Here is a 16,480-nt window from a genome sequence, read left to right on the forward strand (position 1 = left end):
GCCCCGGGTGTCAGAAAACTTATAGTTCCACCACTTTTCGAAGGAAACATCAAGTACTCGTGATAATAACCACAAAGAACATAGGCGTAGGAATTAAACTTTGAGGAACGTATATTTTTTAAGTTGCGCCATTTAGAAGTAAATCTCGTTTTGAAATCAGAATCGGGGATGTGATGGCGGAAAGCTACAACTCCCTGCTAAAGATTGGTTGTGCCAGGATCAATGGCTTCTGCAGAATCTATAAGACATGGAAGCCAATCAGTGGCAATCCGAACATAACCATTGCTCATCATTTAAAGTTCCTTAGCTACTGAAAAAAAAGTGAGACCAGAATCTGGATTCATATGTACGACAAAAACCCGTGATTCCAGCATGTCAACTCCTGCCAACAATTCATCAATGTCAATTCTTGAAGCTCCTGAAGGAAATGAAGCCTGATAAGATCTTGGAACGTTTTTTTGCACGTGCATCGCCCAACGCGGAAATCCCATTTCTACCATTATCATCATCGACACAGATAGCAATCACTTCCCTCCAGCCAAAATATTCCACAAGATCAGCAATGGCATGCATTTGGAAATAATCACTTTCTGTAGTACGAAGAAAGTATGGGTACTGTAGAGAAGAAAGACTCGGATCCGTGGCACCAAATGAGAAAAGTGGGATATGAAGTTCATTAACGACGCCTGAAATTACATGAGCTATTCCGGAGGGCTGTGGACCTATTACAGCAACAACTATCGACAGTTCCAAGAAATGCTCTGCAGTTGGTATCCTGAAAGATGAAATTGAGCACTGTATCCATGCCGAGGTTAGCAATATTTGGGCCTGAGTCTAACTTTTAAAAAGATACCTCTAAATCATAATGTGCGTTCATATTTTTTTTAGTTCATAGCAATTTTTGAAATTAAATCAATACGTTAAGACAATATAAAAAAGTAAATGAATAAAAATATCAAACATGTCCAAAATGATCACTAAAAAACAACCCGCCTAACAGTTTTAGAGCTAACAATACTAATTAAGTATGTATAATCAAGTTGTTCAGTAATTTCTTTCTCAATCGATAACATAGTCAATCCATTCAATCTTTCTTGTGACATGGTTAATCGGAGAAAAGTTTTGATGAGCTTTAACTTTGAGAAACTTCGCTCTGCACATGCTACTATGACCGGGACAGTCAAAAAGATTTTAAAAACAATATGAGCATTTGGGAAACACCCATCCATTTTCTTCAAATAATTCACTACATCAATGGCGTATTTTGCTTCTCTTGGTAATGAGCATCTCAAGAATGTCAACTCCGAAAATAGATCACCCCCCTTAAGTGTGAGACCCTTAGAGGACACCAAGAAAGAGATGGGCCTGAGTCATTGGACTCCAAATAAGCACGGCCCTGACTGTATCCTGTAAGATGCTAGCATCAGAGTTGAAATCTTCAATTGCAGCAAGAAGGGCTGGCCTCGCAGATCTCCCAATAGCTGAATTCAAAGTGAACAAAGCTCCAACATTCATCACTCTTTTCCCATCAGAAACCACAGTGGAATTTCCATCTACAAATGATTCCTATGGGCACCAAAATCAAAGAAATCAACAACACCAAAAAACTCCTCACACATAAATGGGGCTTCATCCTCCGATTATCCACCAAATAACTTACACCACCATACCAATATTTATTTTGATAACATGCAGGTTAGAAATGGTGAAGAAGGCGACATTTATAAATTGGAAGAAAACGGGCTCAAAGTCTTGTCAATCATCAAAAACCAGTTGTTCCAATAAATCCAACAGACGTGTAAGTTTCTTTGATTTATTCACTAAATACTCACACATTAATATAGTAAGACAATAAGTTCTTTGTTTCTTATGCTAAAATAGTACAAGAAAAAAAATACTGAAATAATCACACTAATTCAGACAAATATTGACTTTCATCCTCATGATTCAGGTATGAGTTCCTACAGCATTAACACGTGATAAAAACAGACACAGCAAACAATCGCCATATGAAAATGTGTCCACCTAGATTCCATTTTCGATAAAATCGTAAACACGACAAATATAATTTTGCATGGAAATAAGATCGTTCGGATTTTATTATTGACTTAATTATTGATGAATTCAAAGTTATAAAAAAAAACTTCTAATATAAATGTTACTAGTCGAACTGTAAAGATACGATTTTTTTAATATATCATTTTTCTTATTTTAAATGCTTTAGAAATAGATGGCACCTAAAAGCAAAGTGGCTCTTTCCGGATTTTCTTCCTATTAGTTCTGCTATAATTAAAGATCTGAAAGTAATTTAAGATTAATTTTTAGAATTAACTTTCTTATAATATATATAATATTATTATTATTTTACAGCATAGAGAGAGATTGAAAGCAACGACGTATGGTTGATTCAAATAGCTAACTGTAGTTAGTTAGTGGGGTACGTAGAAACTTATCATATATAGTTGAGATGAAACGTGAATAGCAGAGCAAGTAAAACTTAACAGGCAGATAAAAGTAGTATCAAACTCCAAGATCATCAGAAGGATAAAAGAAATACACCTTTCCAAAGATTTTGTCTCAAATATCTCCTCTTTGAGTAGTATAAATTGCTATTTTCAGTACAATGAAATCCATCCCTCCTATTTCATCCTTCAACAGCAGGGCGGAACAATTACATCAACAAGAATATTACCAACTGTATTCAAAATGTACATTATAAGAAGAACACAGATGTCTACAAACAAAACCACATCAACTACGCTGCTCCTCAAACCTCTGACTGGCACGCCTCTTTGAATCTTCGTTCTTTCTCCAGAACATTTCCTTAATTTCAACCTCTTTCTTATCAACAAAACCCATCAAATCTCTGAAGCTAGACCGCCAACCAGAACATGAAGCTTCACTTTGATCAACATTCTGCTGCTCTTCCTCTGTATTATATCTGACGTATTGTACACAAACCCTCCAAAAAAATATGGCTAACGCAATAAAGCACGCAATGCCGCATATAAGAAAAAGGCCCCAGAAGCTTTTGAGAGAGAGACGGTTGTCATCTACAGCACTGGTCTGCCTAAAGCATTCTTCTTGTGAGAGCCATTTGTCATGGATCCTTTGGAGCTCGCCACTTTCTGAGAGTTGGAGTACAGCCGTTGATAAATCTACCGCCAAAGGCGAGTCCCTTTGGAACACCTGCGGAGATGATTTGCAAGGCAAAGTTGAAATCACTTGATACAAAATTTTATCTATATATATATATATATATGCATATAACAAGCACCGAATTCTTAAGCACGAGGGTAAGTCAAACACTTCTATAGGACCGAAGGTTTGATGTTGTACCAATAAGTGGTGGTAAATAGTACAGTTGCGTTTCTATCATTTTGCCACATTAGCAGCCAGATAAGATACACGGGTCCATTGATGCTACCCAACGATAATGTTTTCACTGGGAATTTGCCAGTTTAATATAATATAAAGATAATAATGAGCTCGACCTATAACGTTAGAATTTGAACAAAGATTGATGAACCATAACTTCAAATTACAAATATACTTACAAATCCCCAACCACTCTTTGTGAATTCCTGTCCCACAATACCGAACTCACACTTTGTGGTGGACAAGAACAGCTGAATATAAGGAAGCTCGTCAACAACGGCAGCAACTCCACCATCGGTAGGACCTCGTTGAAGGGAACTAAGATAGTCATCTTTTTTCAGTATTCGGAGCCTCGACTCCGCTATGTTTAGCTGATCAATAAGATACTTATATGCAAATGACCCTTGCTGGATTCCTATTGGATCTGAACTTGAGATCAAGGAGTCGATTCCTTGAATTCTTGATGAAAGCTGCCGCACTGTGAGTATTGATGTCAAACTAGCTGTATAGCTCGAATTGATAATTAATACGACAAACAGCCAGAAAAGCAGCACCAGTCGTCCTAATGTGCTCACTGTGTTTTCTCCTGCATGTATTAAGCACATCCAATTAAAGTTAAACGGTGATGAGTTAAAAAATTAACAAGAAAATCGACCATGATATTCAAGAAGGGAGAAAACAGTAAAGTACTTACTGTGAGAAAAAAACATTGTCGAGAAACTAAACCTGAAAGATGAAACACGATTAGTATTAATACTAAGAAAAATCGAATAATATCATCTATAACGTAATATCCAAAGAAGAGCATACACAAGCATGTGTGACTATTTATTTATTTTTTTATTTCAGCGCAGTTGTTACACTCTTCTAACGAATTTTTATTCTTTTTTAACAATACTAACCAAAAGACGGTAATAACTTGTTGACGAGGAGTACCACGGAACTCAGTATTCATTCGATGCTCAAGAATCCAAACAACAGATCCCACAAAAAGGAAAAAGATCCCGGTCACGGCCCACATTTGCCAGCTAAATGGGAGAAGGAAAGCCCACGGATTAGATTTATTCTCCTTAACTGGAGCAACTACAACGAGCCCAGATTCCATGTAAGGCTGAGTAAAGTCCACGATCCTTGTTCTATTCGTTGTAATAGTCACATCCCCCACAGCTGCATCATATATCTGTGAAAGGACTCTAAAATAAGTTTCAACATCCGATGCCAAAATAATAACAAACCATAAATTCACTTAGATAGTAGTTCCAAGTTTAATAACGTTTCGATTTTACAAATTTGTTGTACAACATACATGAGAAAGAGCAGGTCTCTTGTAAGACGGTCTCACGAATCTTTATCTGTGAGACGGTAACCCTACCGATAGTCACAATAAAAAGTAATATTTTTAGCATAAAAAATGATATTTTTTCATGGATGACCGAAATAAGATATCTATCTAACAAAATATAACCTGTGAGACTGTCTCACACAAGTTTTTGCCCATCAAAAGAGTAGGCATCCAACTGACTTAACTTTTGATTTACCTTGGTATGAGAGTACTTACGTTTTGTGCAACATCATTAACAAGATCTGTATACGAAGGGTTACTTTTACCGTCACCATACAAGATATATTGGTGAAGAACAGGATACGGCAACAATTGAATTGCAGCTTCAAATACATCGATGCAATATCCTCGGACTCCTAAAGCTCCATTATCTTTTGTTACAAATTCGGTAAAAACAACCCTATAAGGCACAGCAATTCGTAAAGGCTTCCCGTTATTTGGGAACACCCATCCCCGAGGCTTTGTTGTAGTTTCACCAGGCCAGATGGGAGGATAAAGATGTTGATTACTGGTGGAAGTGTTTGGTGGCTTTGTGTACAATGTTTCTGGAGGAACAATAGAAAGACCAGAGTAATTTGACCAATAACCAAGCCTGCGAAATCCGCTTCCACCAATGTTAAGAACATCAAATGCCGGATGAATCAAATTCTTCTCCGAATCAAACCCAACCTGTCCTGTTACACCAGTAAAGTTGGTTGCAATAAGAATTTTGAGAAGCTCAGGACCTTGATCAAAAACTTGGAGGGCTGTTAAATGGAGAACAGTATCATTGGTGGGAGACAATTTTGGGTCATCAGAAAAACTTATAGTTCCACCACCATTCAAGAAAACATCGAGTGCTCGGGCTAGTAACCACACAGAATCATAGGCGTACAGAGCATAGGAATTAAACTTTGAGGAGCTTTTATTCTTTAAGTTGCTCCATTGAGAAGTGAATCTTGTTTTGAGATCAGAATCGGGAGTGTAATGGCGAAAAGCTATAACTCCTTGTATAAGATTGGCAGTGTCGAGGTCTATGGCTTCTGCAGAATCTAAAAGACATGGAAGCCAATCGGTGGCAATCCAAACGTAACCATTGCTCATCATTTGAAGTTCCTTGGCTACTGAAAAGATAGCGAGACCAGAATCCGGATTCACATGTACGACAAAGACCCGTGATTCCAATATGTTCACTCCAACCAACAATTCACTAATGTCATTTCTTGAAGCTCCGGCACGAAATGCAGCCTTATAAGAAATCTTGGAATGTTTTTTCTCGAGTGCGTCTCCTAACACAGAAATCCCATTTCTACCATAATCATCGTCGACATAGATTGCCACCACTTCTCTCCAGCCAAAATATTCTACTAGATCGGCAATAGCATACATTTGGAAATAATCACTTACTGTAGTACGAAGAAAGTATGGGTATTGTAGAGCAGAAAGGCTCGCATCCGTGGCACCAAATGACAAAAGTGGTACTTGAAGTTCATTAACAACATTCGAGATCACATGAGCTATCCCTGAAGACTGTGGACCTATTGCAGCAACAACTTTACTCCCCATCAGCTGTATAGCTACATGAGTAAGAATGTTCTGTCACAGTTACTTCATGTTCCTCATTTTTTCATCATAATAACTAAGGCATATCTTGTTTAAAAAAGCTGTAGCCAAAAGAAACTATTACCATGCCTCACAATAGGTGATCTTCATCAAACTTCCACTTATGAATTAAATAAGCAATTTTCCATGGCAGTCCCAGACATCACATAACAGATAAGAATTATTGAAAACCTAGTAAAATGAATCAAAATCTACTGAATGTGGCATAATGATTGTTCATTAACAATTGTGCTTCATTTGGGCACCAAAGACTAAATAAATTAAATCGGAGGTGGAACAAAATTTGATAGATTCAACTTTGAATACCAAAAAGACTACTTTCACATCTGCTTTTAATATTCTACAGTATAAATGGACCATATAGTACATTGTAAACTTCAAGTATTTGTCTACTTCACATCTACAGCAAAAGACAATAAAAGCATTACGACTGCAACAAAGAACCTCAACAAATAGTTTAAATCTTAAGATTTACCAATAAAAACAACCAAAAATAAATTTAAAAAATATACATGCAATCCAACTAACCTATTCAGATTATAGAAATCTTTTAGCTTCTCTGAAGGCAGATGAGTCTTGGACAACTTTGCAACAAACCACACTAGCCTTCTTTTTCTATTCGGGGATGGAAGGCTATGTTCACTGTTGAGTTAATGGATTTGCCCACATTAGTGAATTATTTTATTGCTATAGAGCAATAGCCGATAGGACCTTAGACTAATCATCTTTGGTCTCTTCTTTGGGTCATGGTTTGTATTAACAAACCCATTAAAGCTTCTTTAAGCGTCAAAATAGTTTTACAATCATTAATCTTTTTAATTCTGAAACTCTTCTACTCCTATTAATTTCAATTAAGTTTGTATTACGATTCTTCCAAGCATTTTCACTGCAAATTTGAAAGATAATCTGAATAAAAGACAACTTTGCCAATATACCATTAAAAAATTAACTAGAATAATCCAAATATGGGACTCTTTGAAAGAAATAAACAGCATAATACTCAAGCACAAGACAAATGGATGAGAGTAAATTTGACCCATACATCAAAACCCAAACTGGAATTTTACGATCACAACAGAGAGAATATAATAACCATAACCTTAAAGTTGTGGAAAAGTAAAAATCTTACGGAGAGGACTCACTAATGAAACTTTGACAAGGATCCTCTTAAAGCCTAAGCTCTCAAAAAGAACGCAACTATATTATCAGTTTCAGGTCTGCGACTGCAGTATGAGTAATAAAATTTGAAGGGCCAAATGTTAACAATATAAATAATTACGAATTTATGATCTCAAAAAAAGAAAAAAAGAAAAAAGAAAATACCAACCATTAGTCCATTACCCAATAAGACACTATTAAAAAAGAACATATATACCATTTCAATCTTGAAATACTCGAACAGAGGAAATCTCCATAAAAGTTTCAGTGAAACAAATAGAATCAATACCATCAACAGTTCCAAGAAATGCACTGCAGTTAGTATCCTGAAAGATGAGATTGAGCTCTGCATCCTGTAATATGCTAGTATCAGAGCTGACATCTTCAATCGCAGCAAGAAGCGCTGGCCTCACAGACCGCCCAATAGCTGAATTCATAGTGAACAAAGCTCCAATATTTAACACTCTTTTCCCATCAGAAACAACAGTGGAGTTTCCATCCATACAAATGATTCCCATTGGCACACAAATCCAAGATATCAAGAGCATTAAAAACCTCCTCGAATGTCCACGGGGCTTCATTTTCCCCTGATTCAGCTAATCAATACTCAACTTACACCATCATTTTCGAAGGAAACCAGACACTTGTGATATAACAAGAGTATACCCTAAAACCCAGAATTTTTCCACTCAAATTTTGATAACATACAGGTCGGAAATGGTGAAGAATGCGAGTATTTGTGGCCTAAATGGGAATAAGATGGGGTTAAAGTCTTGAGTGTCATTAAAAACATGGGATTCTGACCAATAGTAAGTTTCTTTGAATTGTATACTCGGATAGTTTCACATTAATATAGACAAAAGAACTAATGGCATCCTCGACGATTCCTGTATAACTGCATTAACACATGATAAAATCAATCAGACTTCCTATCACAGCCATATGTTTACAAACGACCAAAATAATACACACACAAGCACGAACAAACAAAAAAGTCCACCGTCCTGATTTCTGTGAGCCACCGAGCTGGAGTCTCCAATTTTTTCTTTCACAATAAATGTATTTTAAATGCAAGTGGGCATTCCTCAAAAAAAAAAAAAAAAAAACTTTGCAAGTGGGTATAAATTATTTTCTGTAAAATTGCAATTAGACTTTGACAGAGAGCAGCATACGCTAGTCGTTACGTGGAACTGGCAGTCATACTACCTGACGTGGGAACAATTCTTGAATCCCACAAACATGCACAATGAACGGAATCAGAGAAATCATTCAAGCACGGAATGTTGAGTGGGGAAAAAGAGTACTGAAGAAGGAAAGAGAGGCTGCCCGACTCTCTTCTTCCAAACTAGGAAAAGAATCATTTCTTCTTTTACAGGCTAAAAAAAATATTAGCTTCTCTTGTTCTTGTTTATCTTATAATAAAATTGCCGGTGAACCAATATAAATATATCCATATTCAAAAATTCTAACAATTTAGTTCAAGAAAAGAATCATTCTGATATTCTTCATTAAAAATAATAAATTAATCAAAATTTGACAATTATTTATCCAATGAGTAATATCTTAATGTCTCATGAGAAGGTCCCTTGTAAAACGATCTCACGAATTTTTATTTGTGAGACGGGTTAACCTTACAGATATTCAAAATAAAAATAATACTCTTAGAATAAAAAATAATACTTTTTCATGGATAACCCAAATAAGATATCTGTTTCACAAAATATAATACGTAGAGACCGGCTCACATAAGTTTTTGTCATGTCTTATAGATAGAATTCGTTCCAAATCTTTTAGTTAGTTAAATTAGTTTTGTATTTGTTTTTCATGTTATATCAAATAATCAATGTTTTCAATACATTAAATACTCATAATCATACTATATGTTGAAAAATAATATTTAAAATGTGTGTATTGAATATTGAATGTTGAATATTTGAATGTTGAAAATAAGAGTTGTAAATATTGAAAATTAGTGTGTGATGACGTAGGTAATGATGAACTTATTTTTGGATTATTTGTAAAGATTTTCTATATAGATCTCTCATTTGTGAAGAAAATCACAATTGAGTTGAGAGAGAAAAATATTATAAAGTGTGTAATTTGGTAAATTTTGAGAGTTTGAGTTTTACTTTTTACCGTAAATTTTTACTTTTTCACAACACGTAATCAGCACGAAACTCTAAAAGTCCTCCATATTTTTCCAAGCTCCAAAACAGAAGAAAAAGGTAGCAAAAGTAATAATATTTATTTTACTGTTTATTTATTGTGTATATATTTAATATATAAAGTTATAAATTTTTCAAAAACTTGTTATAAATCCTGTGAGGATGTTAAGACGACATCTCACACTCCCGGTAAGGGATACGACAAGTATAAAAGCCTATAAGATTTTTAAACAAAATAACTTATGACACCTCATTATAATAATGTGATATGATATACATAATTATTTAAACATGACTAATATTATATACATCATATTATTACCATAAAATTAAACAAATACATACATTTATTTTTTTGTACACCAACGGTCATAAACGGTAACAAAACAACTAGTTTTTGCACTATAAATATGATCTCACAAACACATTCAATCACTCTAACTTTCTATTCTTCTCTAAACAATTATTCTTCATCAAATTTTCGAAGAAAAATGAAGATGGCTTTCTCAAAGTTATTTTTAATTATTTTGGTTATCACACTCCCGAGTCTTGTATTTATCGGAGAATATCCTCCTCGTGTGTTTTCTTTATTTTTACGAATGCTTGTACTTGTTGTTTATTCATTACTTTGTATTGCAATATTCATTAACTAATAAAATACATTGTAATTTTTTTAGTACCACCATGTCAAACTTGACAAAGCTCGAATTCATTGCTTTTGATATTACGGGGAAAAATTATATGCCATGGACTCTCGATGTAGAAATGCATTTTGAGTCATTGGGTTTAAGTGAGACCATAAAAGAAAATGACATATCGACATCACAAAAAAAGACAAAAGCCATGATATTTTTGCGTCGACATCTCGACGATTGACTGAAATGTGAATATCTAATTGAAAAAGATCTTATGACTTTGTGGAAGAGATTAAAAGAAAGATTCGAACATATAAGGGAAGTTATACTTCCGACCGCCCGAGATGAATGGAATACGCTGAGATTCCAAGATTTTAAAAAAGTCAGTGATTACAACTCGGCGATGTATAGAATAATCTCGCAATTGAAATTTTGTGGGCACGAGATTACTGAATTGGAAATGCTTGAAAAAACATTTTCCACTTTTCACGCATCGAATATAACTCTACAACAACAATATAGAGTGCGTGAATTTTCGAGATATTCTGAACTTATCGTCTGTCTCCTTATGACGGAAAAGAATAATGAGCTGTTAATGAGAAATCATCAGGCACGACCCACTGGTTCAACGGCATTTCCTGAAGTAAATGTCGTAAACAAAAATGAATTTAAATCTGAAAACCAAAATCAAAGTTATAGACAAGATTTTGGTCGAGGACGAAATCGAGGTCGTGGTCGTGGACGTGGACGTGGACGTGGAAGTGGTCATGGTCGTGGACGCGGTCGTGATTTTGAAAATAATCGAGATAGTTACTTCAATAACTCATCTCAAAAGAGTGTCCCAAACCATCCAGAGAAAAGACATCATGAAAATATGAGTGTTAATGAGAATCACTCAAAAAGATTTGAAAGTTCTTGTTTCAGATGTGGTACTCCAGGACATTGGTCCCGTATTTGTCGAGCCTCTGAGCACCTTTGTAAACTTTATAAAGAATCAATAAAGAGGAAAGAAAAGAAGATCAACTTCACTGAACAGAGTGAACCTTTGAGTAATTCAATTCATTTTGATGCCGGTGATTTTCTGATTGATTTCTCAGACAATGATCAATTTGCTGGTGGAATAAATATGTAAAATATTTTATGTACCCGTATGATAATGTTTTATCGTGTGCTATATTTTTTTACATATGTATTGTATTTTATTTTTATAAATGTATTGTCAATAATTTTATTTCATTGCATATTTTTTTGAAGTTCAAACATGAAAAATGCTATGAACAAAGCTGAAGTTTGCATACCCGATAGTGGTACAACGCACACTATCCTCCGAGATAAAAGATATTTCTTGGAACTAAAACCAACAAAAACAATGGTGAATACAATATCAGGTCCTGTAGACTTGATTAAAGGATGTGGTAAAACACAATTTTTGTTACCTAATGGTACAAAATTTTGATCAATGATGTTTTATATTCACCACAATTGAAAAGAAATTTGTTGAGTTTTAATGATATATATTCCCATGGGTATGATACTCAAACAATGAATGAAGGGAATAAGAAATATATGTGTCTTATCACATATAAATCAGGAAAGAAATATGTGATTGAAAAACTACCAATGCTCCCTACTGGATTGCATTATACACATATAAGTCCCATTGAACCAAACATGGTAGTTGATAATTCTTCAATATTAACAAATTGGCATGATCGATTGGGACATCCTGGTTCAACAATGATGCAAATAATTATAGAAAATACACATGGTCATCCACTGAAAGACCATAAGATCTTTCAGAATAATAAGTTTCAATGTAAAGCATGTTCTCTTGGAAAACTTATTATAAGACCATCACCAGTCAAAATCAAAAATGAATCACCAATGTTTCTTGAACGTATTCAGGGTGATATTTGTGGACCAATTCATCCATCATGTGGACCATTCAGATACTTTATGGTATTGATTTATGCATCCAGCAGATGGTCACATATATGTTTATTGTCAACTCGAAATGTTGCATTTGCAAGATTACTTGGTCAAATAATAAAATTGAGGAATCAGTTTCCCGATTATACAATCAAAAAAATTAGACTTGATAATCCTGTTGAATTTACTTCCCATACTTTCAATGATTATTGTATGTCTATGGAAATCATTGTTGAGCATCATGTTGCTTATGTACATACACAGAATGGATTGGTTGAATCATTGATTAAACGTCTGCAAATGATTGCTAGACCAATGATTATGAAAACAAAGCTCCCTATTTCTATATGGGACATGCAATTTTACATGCTGCTGCATTAATTCGCATCAGACCAAGTGCATATCATAAATACTCCCAATTGCAGCTTGCATTTGGTAAAGAACCAGACATTTCTCATCTGAGAATTTTTGGATGTATGGTGTATGTGCCTATTGCACCACCGCAACGAAAGAAAATGGGACCTCAAAGAAAGATTGGAATTTATATCGGTTATGATAGTCCATCAATCATTCGATATCTTGAACCTCAGACAGACGACGTGTTCACAGCACGTTTTGCTGATTGTCATTTTAATGAAGAAATCTTCCCAATGTTAGGGGGAGATAAGAAACATACCGAAAAGAAAATTACATGGTATGTATCATCATTGTTACATCTGGATCCAAGAACAAAATAATGTGAAAAAGATGTACAGCAAATTGTGCACTTGCAAAGAATAGCAAATCAAATACCAGATGCATTTGCAGACACAAAATGGGTAACTAAATCATATATACATGGTGCAAATGCCCCTGCTCGAATTGAAATTCCGAAGAAACAAATTGAAGATACTCATGATGTCATTAAACGCCTGAAGCATGGAAGACCAGTCGGTTCCAAGGATAAAAATCCTCGAAAAAGAAAATTCATAGAGAAACACGATGATCACAAAATAGAGAATGATGTTCCTGAAGAAACACATGATGATCACAAAATAGAGAATGATTTTCCTGAAGAAACACATGATGATGAAAATGTTCTGTCAGAACTACAAACTGATGAGAATCGTGAAATCTCTATCAATTATATTAATACTGAAAAAATATGGAACCGAAAAGATATAGAAGAAATTGATGATTTATTTTCTTATAATGTGGCAATTGACATCATAAATGATAATGAAGATCATGGACCAAAATCTTTTGGTGAATGTAAAAATCGGCAGGATTAGATAAAATGGAAAGATGTCATCCAGGTTGAATTGGATTCACTAAATAAACATAATGTTTTTGGACCTATAGTCCTTACACCTGAAGGTGTAAAACCTGTTGGATACAAATGGGTTTTTATTCGAAAGCGAAATGAGAAAAATGAAATTGTAAGATATAAAGCTCGACTTGTTGCACAAGATTTTTCTCAAAGGCCTGGAATTGATTATGAAGAAATGTATTCTCCCGTGATGGATGCAATTACGTTTCGGTATTTGATTAGCTTGGCGGTATCTGAAAATTTAGAAATGCGTCTTATGGATGTTGTTACAGCTTACTTATATGGATCACTTGATAATAATATATATATATATATGAAAATCCCTGAAGGATTTAAGATGCCTGAAGCACAAAGTTCAAAACTCAGAGAATGTTATTCTGTGAAATTACAGAGATCGTTATATGGGTTAAAGCAATCCGGCCGAATGTGGTATAATCGGCTAAGTGATCACTTGATGAAAAATGGATATTTAAATAATTCAATATGCCCTTGTGTTTTCATTAAGAAAACAACATCCGGATGCGTAATTATTGCTGTATATGTTGATGATTTAAACATCATTGGAACAAATAAGGAAATTCAAGAAGTTGTGTCATATTTGAAGGAAGAATTTGAAATGAAGGATCTTGGAAAAACCAAGTATTGTCTGGGTTTACAAATTGAACAAAAAGAATGTGGAATGTTTGTTCACCAGACAAATTATACAGAAAGATCCTTAAACGTTTTAATATGGATAAATCAAACCCTTTAAGTACTCCAATGGTTGTTAGATCATTAAACATAGAAAAGGATCCATTCCGTCCATGTGAAGATGATGAAGATATTCTTGGTCCAGAAGTACCATATCTAAGTGCTATCGGTGCCTTTATGTATCTTAAAAATTGTACAAGGCCTGATATATCTTTTGCCGTAAATTTATTGGCAAGATTTAGCACATATCCAACAAAGAGACACTGGAACGGCATTAAACATATATTCCGTTATCTACGAGGAACGACAGACTTGGGACTTTTGTATTCAAAAGATGCTAATCCAAGTATAATTGGTTATGCTGATGCTGTATACTTATCTGATCCACACAAGGCACGTTCTCAAACTTGATATGTATTTACTCGTGGAGGCACTGCAATTTCTTGGCGTTCACAGAAACAAACACTCGCAACAACTTCATCAAATCATGCCGAGATTATTGCACTACATGAAGCAAGCCGTGAATGTGCGTGGTTAAAATCCATGACCCAACATATCCAAATCTCATGCGGATTATCATTTGACGAGAAACCTGTGATACTATATGAAGATAATGCTGCATGTGTTGCTCAAATGAAAGAATGATACATAAAAAGCGACAGAACTAAACATATTCCTCCTAAGTTTTCGCATTCACCAAGGAGCTTGAGAAGAATAAATATATTGATGTTCGTCACATTCAATCAAGTGAAAACTCATCAGATCTCTTCACAAAGACACTTCCTACGACAATATTCAGAAAACACATATATAATATTGGGATGCGCAATCTACGAAATTTCTGAAGAATTGTTCGTGTCAACATGAGGGGGAGTTTACGTGACTGCACTCTTTTTTCCTTACTATGGTTTTTATCCCAATGAGTTTTTCCTAGTAAGGTTTTTAACGAGGCAAGTATAAAAACACGTAATGAAGACAATCATTATGATCATCATCACAAGGGGGAGTGTTGAAAAATAATATTTAAAATGTGTGTATTGAATATTTGAATGTTGAAAATAAGAGTTGTAAATATTGAAAATTAGTGTGTGATGATGTATGTAATGATGAATTTATTTTTGGATTATTTGTAAAGATTTTAATAGATCTCTCATTTGTGAAGAAAATCACAATTGAGTTGAGAGAGAAAAATATTATAAAGCGTGTAGTTTGATAAATTTTGAGAGTTTGAGATTATACTTTTTACCGTAAATTTTTACTTTTTCACAACATTATATACTCATTTTCTTTGCCTTCTTTATTTATTTTCGACCTTAAAGTCTGGTATACATATAAGATTCGATGACATCTAGAAAATTTCTCACGTGTAATTTATCTAATATCAATATTTCAAATTTAATACAAAATTTAAAATTTAGAGTTAATCGAAAAAAAAAGGGTCTTGACTTTTCGACCTTTGGATTCGGAATTTTTAATAGCCTTACATTTATTACTCAGGAATACGACATGTTCTGTGCCATTAACGTCTTAATAATTTTAATTTTTTGTTTCGGGTCCGAAGTATTTATGTACGCCAGCGTTTTGTGACATGCAATCGGTTTGAAAAATGGAGAATTTTTGTAATTTGTGAAGGTTTTTTGTATTTTAAAAATTACGATACATAATAATAACATAAAGTAGTTATTCTGCATACGCGATGTGTGTGTATAATTTTTTTTTATTATCGATGGACTAGAGTGAAATTGACAAATTATGAAAAGACTAAATTGATATTTGAATTGTTGAAATAAAAAAATTAAAAATAAAAGTGTGTGTTGAAATTACAAAAAACAAAAAATAAAAGTGTAATATTAGTATCATACATGGGTAAAGTTGGAAGAAAAAGTTGGTGTCCTTATGTGGTTACTATCATGTCCTCAACCTTAATAAAATAGAAAGATAACGAGTAGGCAAAACCTTGGTGTGAGTCTGTCTCACAGATCATATTTTGTGAGACAGATATCTTATTTGGATCATCAATGATAAATTATTACTTTTTATGCCAAGAGATTTTTTATTATGAATATCGGTAGAATTGACATGTCTCACATATAAAGATTCATGAAACTGTCTCACAAAAGACCTACTCTAACGATTATATTTTATGTAATTGTTTTTGTAATTAATTAAATTTATATTCATATATATATAATATATATATATATATATATCATAATTATAAAAATTAATGAGAAGTAAAACTGTAGTTCGAAATGATAAAATCAGAAAAAAA

General features: G+C 34.0%; 1 protein-coding gene across 5 annotated transcripts; it reads right to left on the reverse strand.

Annotated features, from left to right (window-relative positions):
- Positions 1-2,535: 2,535 nt before the first annotated feature.
- Positions 2,536-8,833, reverse strand: LOC142521625 (glutamate receptor 3.4-like). Of its 5 annotated transcripts, none has more exons than XM_075624734.1 (7): positions 8,687-8,833; positions 7,770-8,375; positions 4,937-6,276; positions 4,281-4,558; positions 4,073-4,104; positions 3,558-3,964; positions 2,536-3,189 (listed from the first exon to the last, which is right to left on the reverse strand). In XM_075624734.1, exons 2-7 carry the CDS (start codon positions 8,059-8,061, stop codon positions 2,752-2,754), a joined length of 2,787 nt encoding a protein of 928 aa, XP_075480849.1. In that variant the 5' UTR covers positions 8,062-8,375; positions 8,687-8,833; the 3' UTR covers positions 2,536-2,751. The 5 variants fall into 5 exon arrangements, with proteins under 5 accessions (XP_075480849.1, XP_075480848.1, XP_075480847.1 ...); XM_075624733.1 differs by lacking the exon at positions 8,687-8,833 and adding an exon at positions 8,481-8,561; XM_075624732.1 differs by lacking the exon at positions 8,687-8,833 and having other exon boundaries at positions 7,770-8,490.
- Positions 8,834-16,480: the final 7,647 nt, after the last annotated feature.

This window comes from Primulina tabacum, chromosome 13 (genome assembly GCF_025594145.1).
Source record: "Primulina tabacum isolate GXHZ01 chromosome 13, ASM2559414v2, whole genome shotgun sequence".
In the NCBI taxonomy this organism is placed as follows: Eukaryota; Viridiplantae; Streptophyta; class Magnoliopsida; order Lamiales; family Gesneriaceae; genus Primulina; species Primulina tabacum.